The 20,866-nt window shown below is 41.0% G+C and overlaps 1 protein-coding gene across 4 annotated transcripts in view; it reads right to left on the bottom strand.

Moving 5' to 3' along the window:
• Nucleotides 1-20,540, bottom strand: part of fh (fumarate hydratase) — a 29,041-nt gene extending 8,501 nt beyond the window's left edge. Inside the window, exons 1-7 of one of the 4 annotated variants that reach the window (XM_078557258.1) lie at nt 20,511-20,540; nt 12,225-12,359; nt 9,301-9,411; nt 6,967-7,143; nt 6,394-6,576; nt 2,932-3,097; nt 1,803-2,006 (exon numbers count right to left, since the gene is read on the bottom strand). In XM_078557258.1, the coding sequence (XP_078413384.1) occupies nt 1,803-2,006; nt 2,932-3,097; nt 6,394-6,576; nt 6,967-7,143; nt 9,301-9,411; nt 12,225-12,359; nt 20,511-20,525 (991 nt within the window). In that variant the 5' untranslated portion in view covers nt 20,526-20,540. Of the gene's footprint in view, nt 1-1,802; nt 2,007-2,931; nt 3,098-6,393; nt 6,577-6,966; nt 7,144-9,300; nt 9,412-12,224; nt 12,360-13,664; nt 13,725-17,919; nt 18,274-20,510 lie in introns of those variants that run through there. The other 3 variants (XM_078557259.1, XM_078557255.1, XM_078557257.1) reach the window with 3 other exon arrangements.
• Between the last annotated feature and the right edge of the window lie 326 nt (nt 20,541-20,866).

The following is a 20,866-nucleotide window of genomic DNA, read 5'->3' as shown; positions in this document are numbered from 1 at the left end:
GCTGTCATTGTTTTCGGACTCCATCTAAATATAGTCCATTTTCTATAGTGTGCAGAAACTCTGTTTTAAATAGACTGTTAGCTGCAAGTCCTGACCCCACCAACCCAACAACTGACATAATGGCGTCAATACTCACTCAGATATTAAAAAAAAAATCAGAGTACAGGTTGTTCTCACATCTCATAACACACTTTTACACTGGAGAAATGCTGATACCATTGGAGTTATGATACTTGTGCTACCGACAGCCTCTAAAGAACCCAATGGTGCCAGAGAAACAGATTTTCATCGATTTTGCTGTCAGGACTCTATTTACCTCTAAACGCACAGAGCCAAATAACCTCCACCTTACAACTATGAGAATTGCACCTCTGCGACCTCCAGCATGCCTCAATTAACAACACCAGCTAAAGTAAAAGAGGAAAATTACATAGAGGTTGAGCACTACTGCTTCAGGATCTATTAAAAGAATGAAGTGCCACAACAGCAGTTACAGGAGAAACAAGCTTAGGCCACCTATCTGGGTTGTTGCTTGTGGAATGTTATATGATAAATGGGCCATTAGAGAAAAGAGAAAATAAAACAGGAATTAAAAAAGAGACACAGAAAAAAGTGCATTGCGTAATTCCAACTAACTTGCTTAGCTATTACAAAGATGAGAAAATCACCTTTAAATCGCTTTAAAAAGCAGTAAAATTCACATCAGGAAATTCGTAACAGCAAACCATTAAAATCATAATTTGAAAATAAAGCCAGTGTCAGCAGATAAGAGGCCCACAAGATATTCATTTGTCTACTAGTTGAATGCAAGCATTCATACATTTAAAAGTCACTTGGCAGTACAGAACTTGAACAATGCTGAAAGGGGACATGTTGCCGAAGGTTTTCACTTTGCACTCATCAGGACAAATGCAAGAATGCCAAATTTCAAACGGTCACGATAATTTATACCAATAGAAAAATGGCGGTGCTGATTGGTTGGCAAGTCAACTCAGATTGGTCGAGGCATCGCTACGGAGAAAGCAACAGGGAACTATAGGCTCCCCATTCTTCCAGGCAATCCAAAACAGGCGCAAGGCTTGGACAAATTTTTTTGTTTGCAGAGAATGGGTTCCGGTCTATGAATGTGTCACTTCTAAAAAGCATAAATGAGCCACATTACGAGCTTGACCGATTATCTTAAATTGGTTAAGTGTAGCTATTAGTGTAGGGAGCCGAGAGTTCCCTGTTATTTTCTCTATGACAATGCCTTGGCCATTCAGAGACAACCTGCCAACCAATCAGCAGCCATTTTTCTCCTGTAGTATAAATTCTTGTGACCGTTTGAAATTTAGCATTCTTGCATTTGTCCTGATGAGTGCAAAATGAAAAGCTTCGGAAACACACATCTCCTTTCAGCAATAATCAAGATTTAAATGGATTAGTGCCTCCACTTAACAGCAAGGATGTAACCATGGTAAACATTTATGTACCAATATAATTAAGTGTACTTCTAAAGCCCATAGTTATGGCTCTACATTTCTCCGAGATGTATCAGTATAGTTTTACGAGTATTTTTCTACTGAACAGCTGTTAAACACAAATATTTCGCAAATCAATTAAGGTTTTTGCAGGTGTATGTTTGGTCTTAAAGGCAGACATCTGCTCTTTTGCTTCACTGGACCACTGAAAACGTGTTGCAATAAAGTTTAAACCACAGTTACAGACTTTGTGCCATGTAAGCATTCCACAACAGGGTAGCAACATACATCAAAACAGCAACTTCTGACAGACACTTTAATGTACTTGCACTGCAGGATTACCTGGCATGATGCTGCTTCCTGGCTCATTTTCAGGCAAGATGAGTTCGCCCAAACCAGACCGAGGTCCAGATCCCAGAAAACGAATGTCATTGGCCACCTTCATCAAACTGCAGGCAACAACATTCATGGTACCGCTCAGCTCAACCAAGGCATCGTGCGCAGCAAGAGCTTCAAACTTATTAGGTGCAGTTACAAATGGTAAACCTGAAAACAAAGGCAACATTATTTTCTATCGTCATTTTGCATCTGTTGCAGTCTACCACCTGCCAATTGGGCTATAATCGCATATTCTGTTATGCACTGAACACCACCCACTGCCAGTATAACTGTAGGAAACCCAAATATTTCTCTGTGCAAAAGGTAATGATGGTCCTGCCAGCATTTGACAGCTTGATCCCACTGAACACAGAAGTACCTCTCACTAATCAAAACAAGATTGGTTTTGTTTTGCTGTGAGCCAGAGCTGCAGGGATTTTCTTTTTAATGCAAGACAGCTGGAGATAAGGAACAGAAAAATAGAAAAGACAAAAAAAAGGGAATAAATGCTTAGAATATCCTAACAGGGAGATGTCTAGTAACAAGCTCAGTGTTTAACTTGTCAAAATTCATTCTACTGTTCTAATTTTGTTAGCACCATTATCTCAAAATAAATGAGACGAAGTGCTGTGGCAGGGCGTGTTTAACACAAGTAATCACATTCTGATATATAGGGCCGGGATTTTCTACACCCGCCCGCCGCCGCGATCTTCCGGTCCCGCCGCAAGTCAATGGACGTCTGGCTGAGGTGCCTCCTCACCCGGGATGGGGTCGGAAAAACCCGACCATAGTAACCAATATGCACTGTATACGGGAGAATGGAGTCCTCATACAAGATACGCGGCAGGTCAGTTGCCACCCAAAACAGAAAAAGAAGTTAATGCTTTGGAAAACGCTGACTCCCCACCCCTGTTATTTCAGATCACCATTCACGGGTTTTCTTTTCAGCTCTTTGCAATGGTACACACTCGATTTGTTCATGTCGCACAATTGTTTTTATAAGTAAAAGATAGTAAAATTTTGAACACTTTAAAACAGAACTGTATTATCAGTAAAAGCTGTAGTGCATATACTGTTTAATGATCCATCTGACCTGTAAGCTCTGAGATTTTGGCAGCCACTTTCTCTGCGAACCCTATCCTCGTGTTCAATCCTGTTCCTACTGCAGTCCCGCCAGCTGCTAGCTCATATATTCTTGGCAATGCAGCCTTAATCCGTTCCATACCATATTTTATCTGCTGTACATAGCCACTAAACTCCTAAACATGAATAAAAACAACAGGCTGTGAATTCCAATCAACATTTTAGAACAGAAACCTAACACAATGTAACTCAGTCAATTTGAAAGAATATTTCACAGGGGGACACCAAGCTCGCAGTATTTTAAAAAATGTTTTTTCATAGACTGGTTTAGCAAGTTAACCTTTTATCATGGAGACCTGTGTTTCAAATCAACCTAGATTGATGTAATGATGGTTTTCTTTCGGTTGGATCTCAATCCAGTTCCTGGTATGAGCCACAGCAGAAAATTGGCCACAATTTTCCAAAGATTAGCCACAATTTTCCAAAGATTAGCCACAATTTTCCAAAAATGAGCAATTTCCTTTAAGAAGCTGGAAGTGTACTGAGTGTGTGGAAAGTTGGGGGAAAAAATTGCATTGCTGCCATTGTAGAACTCTGCTGAATTTAAGCTAATGCATGATGCCAGAGCAGAGTAGAAGGAGCTTTAGAGCTGACATTGCTAAACCTTATCCAGGAAGTGTTTGATAATGAAACCGGGTGCTTAAATTGATAAATGCTCCCCAGCACTAATTCCCTTGCTTGATGGACACAAAAATTCATAAATAGCTTGTTCCCAACTCACTCAGCTTCCAAGTGGCAGCCACATTATAAACAGACGCATCAATTAATTTCACTATTACAGTTACAGAATTGACACCAGGTCCCAATAGCCAGCTTTCACTTTAACAATATTCTCCAATAGTTTACCCACTAGCTACACATAGCTAATTGTGAATCGTGCTTTGGATAATTGCATTTTTGATTAGTAAATTAAAAATGAGTAATGAACACCATTGTTGGGCATGTGATCTCAATACTCATATTTGCACTACATTAATGTGTACTTTAACCTTTTTGTGTTTGTTGGCAAGATGAAAAGCAGAGTGCATTTTCATCATTGTGTACTTTACTTCCTTGTTTATTGCTCATTGGCGGTCTGCTAAAAATAATGGGTAACACAGGTGAAAACACCAGATTTCAGCATCGTGGAAACGCCAGCAACATTATGTGGAGAAGGGTGCCATCATCGTGGCTAGACATTTCAGAATAACTGCTCCAGGACAGTGGAAGAAGGCAAGGCCAGACAATCATGAACAGCTCCAACAAACAGCAACTCCTCTGAAATTTGTGCCAAGCTTTCCTGGAACTCCATGTTTGAACCCCTCCAATCAGGTTTCTGACCCTACTGCAAAATGGAACGGCCCTTATCAAAGTCACAAATGACATCCTATATGATGGAGACAATGGTAGACAAATCCTTCCTTGTTCTTCTCCATTCCCCTGCAGCCTTTGACATGGTTGACCACACCATCCTCCTCCAATGACTCTCCACCATCATCCAACTGGGTGGGACTGCACTTGTCTGATTTCATTCTTACCTATCTAATCAAAACCAGAGAACCACGCGCAATAATTTCTCTTCCCCTTCCCACACTGTTATCTCTGATGTCCCCCAAGGATCAATCCTTGGTTCCTCCCATTTCTGAATCTGTCCCTTGGCAACACCATCTAAAAACACTTCATCAATTTTCACATGTGCACTGACAACACCCAGTGCTACCACATCATCACCTCTCTAAACCCCTTCACTGTCTCTAAATTATCTCACTGCTTGTTCAACATTCAGTACTGGATTAGATGAAACTTCCTCCAAGTGAATACTGGGAAAACCAAAGCCACTGCCTTAAGTTCCCAAAACAAACTGCTCCCTAGCCACCAACTCCATCCCTCGCTTTGGCAACGGTCTGAGGCTCAACCAGGCTGTTTGCAATCTTAACCCTGAAAATTGTACTTAACCCCAAAATGAGCCATATCCATGCCATAACACTGCCTATCTTTAGAGTTAACGTTTCGAGTCTTTATGACTTCTTCAGAGTTCTGAAGAAGCATCATGAGAACTCGAAACGTTAACTGTTTTTGTCTCTCCACAGATGCTGTTAGACCTGCTGAGCTTTTCCAGCATTTTCTGTTTATGTTTCAGGTTTTCAGCATCTGCAGTTTTTTGCTTTTAGCTACCTATTTCTACCTCTGTGGCATCATCTGACTCTGCCCCTACTTATCTGCTGCTGAAACCCTCACCCATGCCATTGTTCCTCTAGAATTAGCTACGTTAATGCACTTCTGGCTGACCTCCCACCTTCCACTCTTTGTAAATTTGAAGTCATCCAAAACTCTGCTGCCCATGTGCAACTAGCATCAAGTCCCTTTCACCCATCAACTTCTGTGCACAGTGACCTACACTGGCTCCGGTTAAATAACTCCTCAATTTAACATTCTCAACCTTGTTTTCAGCTCAATCCGTGGCTTGAACCCTCCCTATATTTGTATCTCCTCAAGCACTACAACTCTCCAAGATATCTGCTCATCCTGGACACTCGTGCATGCACAGTTTTAATTGCTCCACCACTGGCTATGCTTTTCGCTGCCAAGGCCCTAATTCCCTCCACCTCTCTTTGCTTCTTTAAGATCCTCCTTAAAACCTATATCAAAGTGACAAAGCTTTTGGTCATCTGTCTTAATATCTCCTTATGTGATTCTGTATCCAATTTTGTTTGAAAATGCCCGTGAAGCACCTTGAAACATTCTGTTAGCTTAAAGGTGCTCTACCTTAAAGGTGCTATACAAATACGAGTTGTGGTTGTTTGATAAATTGATGCCAGAATTCAAAACTTTGGTGGAAGAAAATGGGGTGAAATTGGTCTTCAGCGGTACCACAAAACAGGTGACAGAAAATCAGCAGCTCGTTTCATGCCTGGCTTAATTTTCTTCACAATTGACTAAATGATAGTAGATATACACATAAGTAAACGTATCTGTACAACCTAATTTCTACTAAAATTAATGATATGATTAAATGTTTTCACCATAGCTGTGCATGCAGCTAGTCAGCCATTTCTACTGGACAACAATGCTTTAAAGCTGCAGCAAAATTGAAATGAATTTAGTGTTATGGACACATCAATGGCACAGTATACTGGTGGGCCAATCCAGGCTACATCCCATTGCAGTCCCTACATCCCACGTGGCGAGCTGCAAATCTCAGTTACGTTGTCCGAAAAGCATCAACCAGAGGAAATTGCTCATGTGGACTGGCTGCTTGTGATGAACGGACCCACCAGAAACATGCCTTTCTCTTCCAGATGTGGGTTGTGCATTTCAAGCAATTTTTTTTAATATAAGGACAGATTTCAAATCTTCACATTGTTCCTCTATTTATCTTTTATTGTAGCAGTGAGGTTTCATGCCAGAACAGATACGCTTTCTTTCAACCTACCTGACCTAATGAAAGAGGCACAGCATCTTGTGTATGAGTACGGCCAATTTTGATGATGTCAGCAAACTCTTTGGCCTTGTCTTCAAGTGCATCATGTAGCTTCTGCAGTCCAGGCAGCAGCACTTCATGGACCTCCTTGGCGGCAGCAATGTGCATGGCAGTTGGGAAAGTGTCGTTGGAACTCTGGTTATGAGGGAAAGAAGGGAAAGCACAGATCAAAACTGACGCAACGCTGCAGTTAGATTTATTAGATGCTGTATCAGTGCATAACCATTTTTTATAAGCTGGATTTTCAAACAGCTTAAAACTATGGACTGCGTGCACATTTTCAACTTTGTAAATAACTACAATCAAATTAAATTAAACCTTCTAATGCATCAAGACAGTTACATTTCTAAATTAACCCTCTCCAAAGGTTAAAAAAAACACATTTCCTATTCCACGCGAGATAACAAATGGTGTTTAGACAGAGCAAAAGTAATATTGCAAATCCCCGGCGCTCTTTTCTGGACCATGAAAAGGAAAAAGAGATTTTAAACTCCAAGGAAATGGAACTGAGGCCTAGATGAGTACCTGGCTCTTGTTTACATGATCATTGGGATGTACAGGATCCTTGCTGCCCAGTTTACCTCCGAGAATCTGAATTGCCCTGTTGCTGATCACTTCATTCACATTCATGTTCGTTTGTGTTCCAGAGCCGGTCTGCCATACCACCAGAGGAAAGTGATCATCCAATTTCCCAGCAATCACCTGCACAATAAGCACATCAGCAAACCTCATTGTCAGATTCTTGTGCCATGTGGACAAGAAAGCAGCCACTTCAAAGAACATCAGAAACAAGATAATTTGCTCTTCCATATCGTATAGAATGTTACCCAAGGCAAAGAGCGTTGGGACTCATAAGTGGAATGGTTACGTTTTACTATAATATCTCAAACTGATATTTGTGGTAGTAATCAAACTGCTTTAATAAACTAAATTATGCAAGTCACCACTTGTCAGCACTGTAGAGAACTGCTATACAATTTCAAAGCACCGTCCACTGGCTAGATTACAGTATTACAACACTGGTCAGAATTTTCCAAATGAGGGAAGAGAAAAATGCTTTGTTCAGAAAAACAGATTTTCAAGAAAAAAAATTGTTTATGATTACATTTACCTTCAATTGTTAAAATACAATTTTACACTGTAGCGGTGCTACCATGAACCAGTTATCTTCTCCCAAGAGATTTCCATAGTAGTGAGAAATTCCTTGGGAGGGCAAACAGAAGAAGAGGAGCCGATTACATAGGACTGCATTAAAATTACAACACAGAGGCAGACTGTCAGTTAATGTTCATGTTCCAACAAGGCAGCAAGGAACGGGCATGACACATTATTTCTTTAAGTCTATAATACCATGACTTGGAGGTCAGTACCGGTAGGTTCCAGTGTGCACTGAATGCTTAGGGGCTATTTTCCAATTAAACATAAACCCAAAATTCCAAGCCATAAATTACAAAATTGGCTATTTTCAAGGAACGTGAATTCTTAAAACACTGAATAACCAGGATTACAGAAGCGACTGGTTTGCACTACACCTAAATTCAGAAGATTTCAAGCATCATGGTATATTCAAGGCTCTTTTAATAAGAGCAGAATTAGGTCCTCTGGCTCCAGTAAGATGCCACATTGATATATGTTTTAATCTGTAGCCCCAAAACTAATGTTGCAATTGTGTTCTGTATCTTTTTAATGTAATTTTCTGAAATTCATATTTAGTGAGTCAGCAGAACACAATAAATATGATTATCAAACTGCTCTGGGAAGCAGGAAGTCCCCCTCCATGTCAGATGTCACTGGGGTTACTCTGGAGCAAAAGAGGCACAAAATGAAGTCTTCATGTGTTGCTAAAATGAGTGCTGTTGTAATAAGGCAATTAACTTATTGAACAGCATAGATTCTTCAAGCACAGGTAGGAGGCGTACTCTGAACAGCAAGTGTTCTGCCCTATTTCTTTCCTGACAATAAATATTACAGGTTAAGGCCACTGTGAGGGTTCCCCCCAATACAAAGAAAATTCTACCTCTGCACACTCAGGACAATTGGAGGTTGTGGGCAGGGTGGAGTGGGGAGGGGTGGGTGAAGATACTGCCATTTGCTATTCAAAGCAAAACTGGAAATGGGTGTAGAAATGCACATAAACTTCTCACCATACAACAGAAATTTTCAATATTAAAATTATGAAAAGATTTCTTTGAGACCTATTATATCTTAAATTAATTTCCTGGGTACGTGTTCCATTGAAAGCTCCTATGTCAACCCTCTCTGAAGAGAAATTCCATTATAAAATGTCCATTTTTACTTGCAGTAGTTATGATGTCTGTAGGTGGGGCTGTGATAGGATTTACAATATTAAGGGTGTCACAACTTAAATGTCACCTAACACCTGGCATGACATAACATTTAGTGTTACACAATACCTGCTATTTTATAGTGAGAGTATGACTTGACATAAACTGCTTTGAGTTAATTTGCAGTTGCACAATTGGGCCAATGGCAATGTAAAGCAACTTTTTAAGTTTCACAGCTTGATCTTGGTAAAGGTAAGTAAATGGCAAGATAAGGAGCAACTTTTCCTTTTAATCTCATTTTAATTTGTCGTGCCACCTTACAAGTTTCTCAGAGCTCCAACAATGCCAATTCCCCCTGTGGATATTTTAGGTCACCCTTTATCCTACTGCTGCAATTGAATACGGTCTGTTCCTGGTCCAGCACAGCTATTATGACTGCTGTGGCTCATTCGAATTAGGTTCTTCTTTTGTTTCTTCTTGCTTGCCAATTCAGCTATCCTGGCTTATGTCTTCTTCCCCCTCGGAATTCATAATAAATAAAACAAGTTGTAAACTATTTTCAGGCTGTTCTTACCTCATCAGCTGCCTTTACAATGCTATCTGCAATCTTTGCATCCAAACCATATGCTACATTCACTTCTGCAGCAGCTCGCTTCAGAATGCCAAAGGCTTTTATCAGTTGGATCTGTGTACAAAAACAAAGATGAAGTAACATAGAATCATAGATTTCCATGGAATATCTTGCTCTCCTTTTCTCCTTTACTCCCTGACAGAAGGGTTTTATTAAAATATTCTGCCTGGAAAATGCACGTTGATTTAATTAGTAAAAAGTGTAATTTCCACAGGTTTAGTTTTACATTAGTGACAGATGATCTGTTATCTATTTCACTGTTGGTGGTTCTCCTGGAACAAGCAATGCAAGGAGAACCAGTTGAATGCTGCAGTGGGGGGGAAACTCCAATTAAACTGTCCATTTGCATCTCTGCAGTGGGGAAAGACTGAGCTCCCAATGTCCTCACTGAATCACAAACTCATTGGGTTCTAAGGGCCAGTAAAACTTCCAGCAATTCCATGACAGCACGGTCAGCTCTTTCAGGCTTCAAAAACTGAACTATGTAAGATAATAAAATCCCCAAAAACCCGAAGGGTTTTCCAAATGAAAATTTAAACCAAGTTTAAATCTGCCTGATTGGATAAGTTGAAAAAGATTGCAAACCCTTCAAAGAAGAGGCGGTTTCTCCCTGTGGTCTGGCCAGCATTTATCCCTAAACGAAGGCAGTTAAACTATTTGTCGTGTGTGGTACCTTGCTCCACCGCACTGTAAATGTAATTCATTGCTTCTGAAGGACTTTGGGGCATGCTATGGAATGGAAGTTCTTTCTTTTTCTCTTTAAAACACTGGAAGGTATATTCTACCCTCCCTCCAAAGCATGCCAGGTCTGGGCTGCTTGTCAGAAGGTGCCAAGAAAGGATGATGGACGGTTACAACTACAAGAACAAATGTGACAGAGTTTAAAAATGTAAGAACCACATTCAACAGCAGGAAAAAGTAATCCACTATATGTCCTCGTATTTCAAGACAATTACAGAAAAGGAACAAAAACAAAAATAAAAATACCTGGAAAAATACCTGGCCTGCTCGTTGACGAATAAAATGACGCGCAATGTTGGGCGGAACTCCCGGCGTCACTGTGCCCCATTAAAATTTTCAGGAAGGCGGGGGCGCAGCAAAATCAGCTGTGCGCCTGCCGACCTGTCAATGGCCAATTGAGGCTATTGACAGATCAATTAAAGTAATTAGTGGACCTGCCCGTCCAACCTTAAGGTTGGCGGGCAGGCCAGGAGCCCCGGCGGGAAGTAGAAAAAACATGAAACCTCATCCACAGGTGGGATGAGGTTTCATGTAGGATTTAAAAGATTTTAATAAAGATTTTTTGGAAACTATGAACATGTGACCTTGTCACATGAGGGGACATGTAAGGAAATTTTTTTTTTCTATTTTTAATATTTTTGAAAGTAGAGGCCATCTCCCTGAGGCAGCACTTAGCCTCAGGGAGATGAGTGCGCTCTTTTGTGCGCACGCGCAAAAGAGTGCACTCTCAATTTTAGGAATCGCCCCCCACCCCGGCCGCCTGCACATGTCGGAAGCACACCTACCCATCAACTTCACCCCCAATGAGGGGAAAATTCTGCCCATGAAGTAGAATTATACAGATTTTATACACTGCACTTTCCCGCATTTTTAATTCAGATTGCCATGCGCTAACTCCATTTTATACTGTGAAACTGGTATTATTGTGATTTATTTGTTAGTGAGAAGGAAAAAAAAAAGTGCTTTTTTCCAGTGCCTTTCACGGTCACAGGACATCCCAGAGTGCTTTACAGCCCATGAAATACTTTTGCAGTGCAGTAACTGCCGTGATATGGAAGGTACAGTAGCCAATTTACACATAGCAAGCTCACACAAACAGTAACATGACCAGATAATTTGTTTTAGTGATGTTGATTGAGGGATAAACTTGGCCAGGACACTGGAGATAGCTTCCTCCCTCTTCTTTGAAATAAGAACACACGAACAAGGAGCAGGAGTAGGCCATTCGGCCCCTCGAGCCTGCTCTGCCATTTAATAAGCTCATGGCTGATCTGATAGTAACCCTAAATCTGCATCCCGCCTACCGCTGATAGCCTATCACCCCCTTGCTTACCAAGAATCTATCCACCTCTGCCTTAAAAAATATTCAAAGACTATGCTTCCACCACCTTTTCAGGAACAGAGTTCCAAAGACACTCAACCCTCAGAGAAAAAATTTCGCATCACCTCAGTTTTAAACGGGCGACCCCTTATTTTTAAATAGTGCCATGGAATCTTTGACAGGGCAAACCGGACTTTGGTTAACATCTCATCTGAAAGTGGAGCACTCCCTCAATACTGTGCTGGAGTGTTAACCTCGGTTGTTACGCTCAAGTCTTGGAGCAGGACTTGAACTCCCTGTCTGACTAGAGTGCCAGATAACAGAAATGTTACTGTAATTAACAATTAATGAGGATTATTTGCCTGCATTATAGCCATATAAACTAGAGATATTTAGTGCCCATGTGGATGCCACATCATTGTCATTGTTACATCAATGATAATGCTACAATCAAGTTTTTTTTTAATAAAAGACATTTAATTAAATCATGTAATTAGAAAAATCTCACAAAGATACCAGTTTCAATTTCCAAGATTTTTGCCTGAAGCTGTAATATGATTCCTGCTACTATTCTGCTATTTTACGTAAATCAGTTACAATCCTGACCAATTACTGCATATCCAGAGGCTTGCAACAAAGGAAGCACTTTCCTGATCTTTTTACCAAGTGAATTAGAAGAAAAATAAAATAAAATTCACAGCAATAGGTGGGGGGTGGGGGGGGGAGACAAGGACTGTGGGGAAAAATTAAAGGAATCAGTTATCAGCTTTTTCTTTTAAAATTAAAACTTTGCCAATTAACTTACTGGCATCCGTTCAGACAGCCCTCCGATTTTAAAGTTCATCATTGATCTAACCGTCTGGGCTCCATAGTATTTGTCATTTGGCACTTTCAGCTCACCAAAGGTGTCATATTCGATTCTGTAGCCAACAGAGCTTTCCTGAAAAAAACAAGCAGAATTGTTTCAGTTTCTTAGTACAGGGTAATGGATAAATATTTATTTAATTTCCAAGTGAAATTTAAAACTCCACCGGAGGTTAAGCATGCCTAAGGTTTAGAAATCATCTTTTTAAACCTTCCATCGATTGCAAACAATGACTGTTCAGAAAATGTGGTTTCCTTCTTCACTCAAACAAAAAAAAACGACTTGCATTTATTTAGTGCCTTTAACATAGTAAGAAATTCCAAGGTGTTTCACGAGAGCCTCTTTTGACCCTGAGCCACAACAGTAGACATTAGATGACCAAAGGTTTCATCAATGAGGTAGATTTTAAGGAGTGTCTTAGAGAAGGGCAGAGAGGTAGAGAGGCAGTGGGGTTTAGGGAGGGAATTCCAGTACAGATGCATCGGAGAATATTAGCAAAGTTAGGGTAATATTGTGTCTTTGAAAAAGATCATTCCCTCCCCGCAAAAAGTTTAAATATCACTCATATGTGCCCGCTAATTGTTTTGGCATGATGTCTGCACCAGTAATCATTTTGCCTTTGGTTTGAACCAGTACTTCGATGTGAAAGTAATCATTTTTTAAACATCAGTTGGAGCTTTTCAGTGACATCAAGTACTCAAATATTTCACTGAAAAGAGACATAGGCATAATTAAATGTTTGAAAAATTAAAAATATATTCTGATTAACAGAAACAACTTTTGCCAAACTGCTTCATTGTGAGCTTTAAAGGGCAAAGTTTGCACCTGCTGTTCTTTATCAAACAGAGTTGCATATTAATGTGACCTTAAAACAAATGGGTGTAGAAATGTACAATTGCTCATTTTTTTTGCTAAAATAGACTGAGAAGATCAAATGACCTCATTGAAACATACAAGATTCTTAGGGGGCTTGACAGGGTAGATGCTGAGAAGTTGTTTCCCCTTGTGGGAGAGCCTAGAGCCAGGGGGCGTAATCTCAGAGTAAAGGTTCGCCCATTTAAGACAGAGATAAGGAGGAATTTCTTCTCTCAGAGGGTGGTGCATCTGTGGAATTCTTTACTGCAGAGGGTTGTAGAGGCTGGGTCGTTAAGTATATTCAAGGCTGAGATAGAGATTTTTAATCAGTAAGCAGTGTTGAGCAACCCCATAGGACCAATTTCTGACCTGCTCCATGATTAAATGGTAAATAAGTAACTCTCAAATATGGGTGTTGCAATCTTGGATCAATTGCAGACCCACGGTCAAGAATTAATTCTAGCACAACTGAATGCAGACCGCATGTCAGACAATAACGTGGCATTGCATTGCACAAAGATATACCTGATTCTGGTGTGATTTATAGCCCCAACTTGGTGAGCTCCACATGACATTAAAAAAAACAACCACATCCCGGCAGGAGGGCAGAAATCTATGCACCAGAGCTAATTGCTACTCCCTAGCCAAATTACTCCTGTCAGCCATGACACTGGATACTAGAGGACAGGGGGCAGTGGACCTTGGTGTTATCATGCTAGCTTCGAAAGAGGCTCTCTAAACCGTTTCTACTCCATGACTCAAAATATTGAGGGATAGCCTGTCAATGTATCAGTAATTACATTGTCGTCATTCAATAACAATCATTTTGTTGACTGACAATTGCATTAAGGCAATTGCATTGTTAAAACAGGTGATGGGAAGTGACTCACCTATTGATCCTGTTAATCACATTTTGGTTTAATGTTTGCAAGTTTCCTTTAAATTTTGTCTTTGTTTTTGCAGTTTCCTTTTAAGGGGCTGCCCTTTACTTTGTCCCTAATTTTGTTAATTTAGTTTACTTGATGGTTGACTCAAAAGAGCTAAAAATGGCTACAGCTGTAACACTCCAGGGTGGAAGGGACTGGGAGAGTCTATCACTTTGCTGAGCGGTCTTAAGAATAAACCTGCTTGACTCGTCTTTCCACGATAAGCGTTTATTGGAAATGACATAACCCTTGATGATCCTACATTTTCAATATCCTGGAAAGAAACGTCCTCTATTTCCCTCATTGTGCGGAAGAAACAAAATCACTCTTACTGGCAGACAAAAGCTTGCTGTTTTTGGATATTGTTCCAACCTATTATTTAGCTCTAGTTGGTCTGGTTGTTAAGATCAACACTACAGCAACCAAATTATCCTAAATTAATTATTATTAGGTATTCTAATAAGACCATAAGACATAAGTGCAGAAGTAGGCCATTTAGCCCATCGAGTCTGCTCTGCCATTCAATGAGATCATGACTGATCTGATAATCCTCAACTCTACTTTCCTGCCTTTTCCCCATAATCCTTGATTCCCTTACTGATTAAAAATCTGCCTATCTCAGCCTTGAATATACATAACAACCCAGCCTCTACAGCCCTCTGTGGTACAGAATTCCAGATTCACTACCTTCTAAGAGAAGAAATTCCTCATCTCTGTTTTAAATGGGTGACCCTTCACCCTAAGATTATGCCTTCTGTTTCCAGACTCTCTCACAAGGGGAATCAACCTCTCAGCATCGACCCTGTCAAGCCCCCTCAGAATCTTATATGTTTCAATAAGGTTGCCTCTCATTCTTCCAAACTCCAATGCGTACAGACCCAACCTACTCAACCTCTCCTCACAAGAAAATCCCTCCATACCCAGGGTCATCCTAGTGAACCTTCTCTGGACTGCCTCCAATGCCAGTATATCTTTCCTTAGATAAGGGGACCAAAACTGTTCACAGTGTTCTAGTTGTGATCTAACAAGTGCCTTGTTTAGTTTTAGCAAGACTTACCTGTTTTTATATTCCATTCCTTTTGAAATAAAGGCCAACATTCCATTTGTCTTCCCTATTACCTGCCGAACTTGTATGTTAGCTTTTGGGGATTCATGGATGAGGACCCCCAAATCCCTCTGTGCTTTAGTTTCTGCAGTCTTTCTCCATTTAAGTAATATTCAGCTCCTCTATTCTTCCTGCCAAAATGCATAACCTCAATTTTCCCACATTATATTTCATCTGCCAAGTTTTTGCTGACTCACTTAACCTGTCTATATCCCTCTGTAGACTCTTTGCATCATCCTCATCACTTGCCTTCCCACCTATTTTTGTGTTATCCACAAACTTGGTGATTGTACATTCACTTCCCTCATTTGTCATTAATATATATGTAAATAATTGCAGCCCCAGCATTGATCCCTGTGGCGCTCCACTAGTTACAGATTGCCATCCTGAAAATGCCCCCTTATCCCAACTCTCTGTCTTCTATTAGTTAGCCAATCCTCTATGCATGCTAATATACTACCCCCAACATCTTATCTTATTAAGTAGCCTTATGTGCGGTAACTAATCGAATGCCTTTTGGAAATCCAAATACATTACATCTACTGGTTCCCCTTTATCTATCATGCCTGTTACCTCCTTAAAGAATTCTAATAAATTTGTCAGGCATAGTTTCCCCTTCATGAAGCTATACTGTCTCTGCTTGATTATACTATGTATTTCTAAATGCTCTGCTATTACATCCTTTATAATAGACTCTAACATTTTCCCAATGACAGATATTAAACGAGCCGGCCTATAAGTTACCTGTTTTTTGTCTCCCTCCCTTTTTGAATAAGGGCATTACATTCATGCCAATGTCCAGAAAATTCTACACTCTGGATACTTACTGGATAAAATAGTTTTTGCTTAAATGTGGTTGGTTTTCGGAATGTAAATATCTGATGCCAGTACCTCGAGTGACATATATTGTTTGCAAATATTAAAAATCCATACTGAACATCTTTTCACTTTCACAATAGTTGCAAAAGGATATTTATGCATTTCACAAGTTTATTCATTGGAATTTAAAAAGTGTGTAAAACCGAAAGAAACATTTCTTAATGAGACGTAGCAGGTTGGTCTGCATCTGTGGGATAAGAGTGCAGGCAATCAAGGTTCCAAGTGGGTACCCTTCAGAACAGAAAATCAAGCGCAATCATCCATTTACTGGATTTGTACATAGAGGAACATAACAACAGCATTGCTTCCTTAATCAAGTGTGCCATTAACAGTTTGAAATTTTATATAAAGTTAAAATTAAAATAGGAAATACGTGTGGCGAAAGTTTGCTTTGCGATAGCTGAAAAAGCAACTGCAATGCTCCAAGCTTTCCTAGCAGTTAACTATGTTAAATGATCATCTAGCTGACAATAATGTATATCTGATGGATTGATTTTTTAAACTAATTTTACAAACTGTCAGCAGTTCGTCATCTCTGATAAAAGGATTGGTGGTAGCAACACATGTCTTGAATCTGCTCCAATTTTGAGCTCTCCCTCCCTCTCTCTATATATAAAATCTGGATCACTTTGGCAAATCTCCAGTTTTTGTAGCTGTCACTCCATCTTCCCACGGGAGGAGTTTCTCCCCCTTCTGGTCACACATTTGATCACTCAAAACTTCTTGCCCAAAAAAAAGCTCTCTACCCCCATTTTAGAAAGCACGGTGCTCCGATCGTCAGGATTAAAAACTTTGGTTTCAAAGCAAATTATTCACTCTCCCTGCCAAAACTAGTGACGGAAGCAGAATCCACAATAAAAGGAAAATGGATAAATATTTGAAGTTGCAATGCTTGTATTAAAAAAAATAGTTGGGGGAAGAGACTTAAGTGAGCAGCTTTTTCAAAGAGCACCTCCCTTCCCCAGGTGAATTAGGCTTCTTTCTACTCTGCAAAATTCTGTGCACGATTCGGCAAATAGTAAATATCGTACGCTTCTCAAATAAAATATAATACCCTGCAGTTCTACAAATACCTTACACGCAATGTCACTCATGCACCAGGAAACCTACTGAGTCAAGGGAAGATGTCTGCCTGCTGCGTTTTGCCGTTCGCGGGTCTCGCAGGCGACTTAATGCAACGGGAGGGGGGCAGAACTCACGATCCATTTGCCTACAACCGCGGAGGGGAAAGCAAGAGTAAAGACAGAGCAGGAGCCCCTGTCCTCGCTCAGGGATGAACAGGCGGTGGTGGTGGAGAAGTGCTGAGGCCTGGTGTTTCCTGATCAACGCGCCTCCGCCTTTCGAAGCAGGAGCGATATCGACACCACCAAATATCGGGGTTGTTAATTTTTTTTTTTCAAGAGGAGGTCAAAGAAAAGAAATTAAAACAGTAAAAAACCGGGGCAACAGGAAATGTCGAGACATCCTAATTGTACCAGTCTCTCCTCAAAATGTCCCCCCCCAGTGAGAGTGAGCGCCGCTGCCGTTGCTGCTGCTCCGGGAGGAGGGTCGGTGTGTGGGTGACCTTGTCCAATGGAACGTTCCCCGGAAAAACCTTGGCAACCCCGGGCTGCACGGGGCCGGAGTGGGGGAAGATTCCTGCAGCAGCTGATTGCACGAAAATAAAAAGCATGGGGGTGCGAAGCAAAGGAGCATTTTTTTTAAAAAAAGACCAAAATTTCAGCCCGCCCGGTGTGTCAGCCGAGCTGCCGTGCACTTAAATGCGGTGCAAATAAAACCCTCGCTCGCGCGCACACACACATACTGCGCGAGAGGCCGGTCTGCATCTCTCTCTGACACACACACACACTCGCGCTTGAATCGCACTCACCATCCTCTTACTCATTGCAACAGCAGCAGCGGCCGGCTGCAGGGTCCGGCTCAATAATTGAGAGGTCTGAGCCGCTTGGATTTTGGCGTGCAACCGATGGAGGTTTCGGAGAAAGCGGAACATAGTGAGGATCAAGGCCGGGGAGGGACCGAGACCAGAGTGGGAGAGGCCAGAGTGGGCGAGACCGCCAGAGGGAGCAGAAGCACGCGTCAATTGCGATAAACCGCATCTAGTTACCTACAGTATTTTAAAACCTGAAGATTTGCTTTTTTTTCCCCAATAAAATGTTGAAAACATCCATTTTTCTTATTCCAGAAATCTGAATGTTGTTCTGCATGTTGCAATCCGAACTTTGCTGCGTTGCTCAATTGCAATATTGACATAACTTCAAAGTAAAGTTCACAAAAGTTTAATACTGCTAACGTCAATGAAACTAGGGTTATTTGGACAGGAGGCTTGCCGAAAAGGTTATCATGCTCCACACAAGCCTCCTTTTTTTGTGCAATGGCAGGTGTATTTCTCCTCACATTGCTGTACTTACATTTACAAGTTATAAATCTCAAGCTTAGCAAAATAAAGGCTAAATGTTTGACCAATATTGGGAAAATGTATAATGCTCATGGTATATGGGGTAAATATTGGCATGGAAGTTTGGCAGGCTAACAGCAAGCAGAGAGTAGACATAAATGAGTCTTTTTCAGGTTGGGAAGGTGTAACAAGTGGTGTGCCACAGGGATCAGTGCTGTGGTCTCAACTTCTTTCAAAAATGACTTGGATGAGGGATGGTTGCCAAATTTTCTGACGACACAAAGATAGGAAGGAAGGTAAGTTGTGAAGAGGACATAAGGAGGCTACAAAAAGATATAGATAGGTTAAATGAGTGGGTAAAGATCAGGCAAATGGAGTATAATGTGGGAAAATGTGAAAATGTCCATTTTAGCAGGGAATAAAAGAAAGTATCTAAGTGGGGAGAGATTGCAGAGCTCTGAGGTATAGAGGGATCTGGGTGTTTTAGCACATGAATCACAAAATGATGTATGCAAGTACAGCAAGTAATTAGGAAAGCTAATATAATTATTTATTACAAGGGGAATTGAATACAAAATTAGGGAGGTTATGCTTCTGTTGCACAGGGCACTAGTGAGACCACCTTTGGATTACTGTGTACAGTATGGGTCACCTTATTTAAGGAAGGATGTAAATCCGTTGGAAGCAGTTCCGAGAAGGTTTACCAGACTATTGCCGCGAATGGGTGGGTTATCTTATGAGGAAAGGTTTGGCAGACTAGGCTTGTATCTGTTGGAGTTTAGAAGAGTAAGAGGTGACTTGATTGAAACATATAGGGCAGAATTTTTGGGTTAGGGGGTGGGCACAATCGGCGGGCCTAGGATCGGCCAGGGAACAGACCACCGACCACAATCAGCCCCTGACTGTGATTTCACACTGGTTGGCCAATTAATGGCCAGCCAGTGTGAAATGTGCGCTGAGAAGCTCAGCATTGCCGGGGTGGGGGTGGGAAGAGGGCGGGCGCTGACGTCAACGTGGGCATGGGTCAGCGCTGAGAGAAAGCTCCCTGAAGGCAGAGAGGTGTCTCAGGGAGCTGCAGACCCGAAAATCCTCAAATAAAGTTTTGAAAAGCAGGAAAGAAATGTCTAAGCATCCCAATCAGGCACCACACCTGAAAATATACATGATAAAATGCTGTTTACTGATTTTTTATTTTTATTTTATTTCATCACGGAAACCTCATCCCGCCCTTAGCTGAGGTTTCATTAAAAATGCAAAGGCCATCTAGCCGATTCACCAGTCTGCCAACTATAAGGTTAGACGGGCAATGTAAAATTAAAGACAATTGTGCCGTTAATGACCTTAATTGGCCTCTTAATTGTCAGTGGGCACGCTTCCGACTTTTGCGTGTGCCCAGCAACCAAAATATAGCGCGAGCGCGGGATGACGTCGGGACACTCGCCCGACGTCATCTCACGTGATTTCACACCGAGTCAGGTCGGGCATGCGCCCACCCGATTAGCGTAAAATTCTGCCCATAAGATCCTGAGGGCTCTTGACAGGGTGGATGTGGAGAGGATGTTTCCTCTTCTGAGAGAATCTAGGACTAGGCGTCACTGTTTAAAAATAAAGGTCGCACATTTAAAACAGAGATGAGGCAAATTTTTTTCACTCAGAGTGTCATGAGTCTTTGGAACTCTCTTCCTGAAAAGGTGGTGGAAGCAGAGCCTTTGAATATTTTTAAGGCTGAAGTGGATAGATTTTAAGTAAGCAAGGGGCTGATAGCTTATTGGGGTAACAACCTGATCAGCCATGATCTCATTAAATGGCGGAGCAGGCTCGAGGGGCTGAATGGCCTACTCCTGCTCCTTGTTTATAGGTTCATTTCTCAATAAAGAAATGTTTTCTCCAAGGTGAAATTCAGCTCCACCTTCTTCTGGTGGAACATTATAGTTTTGACCATATTGCTTCCCTTTCCTAAAGGTACAATGACAAAATCTCAAAATGTCTTCCTTCTCAAAATGATGAATGACTATTGTTGATCATGCCTATTCTGGGCGAAAATATTTTACATTTAAATTTACCTTTGTGTGATTCATGAAAATGATAACCCCATTTTAAATTTGAAACTGTGGTTTGCACTCAAGCATTTTAGTTTTTGAGGTAGATATAAAATGAACTCCAGATATTAAAACAAAGAATACTGGAAACACTCGGCAGGTAAGGCAGCATCTGTGGAGCGAGAAACAGAGTTAATATTTCAGATCATTGGCCTTTTAACAGAACTAGAAAATGCTAGAGATGTAATAGGTTTTAATTAAATATAGAGGTGCGAGAGGGAGAAGATCAAAAGGGAAGATCTGTGATACAGTGGAAAGCAAGAGAGATTAAATGATGAAAGAGGTGACAGTGCAAGGCAAAAAGGGATGGTAACAAGTAA

Source organism: Cetorhinus maximus, chromosome 14 (assembly GCF_964194155.1).
Source record: "Cetorhinus maximus chromosome 14, sCetMax3.hap1.1, whole genome shotgun sequence".
Taxonomy (NCBI): domain Eukaryota; kingdom Metazoa; phylum Chordata; class Chondrichthyes; order Lamniformes; family Cetorhinidae; genus Cetorhinus; species Cetorhinus maximus.
This window is presented reverse-complemented; position numbering and strand designations above follow the sequence as displayed.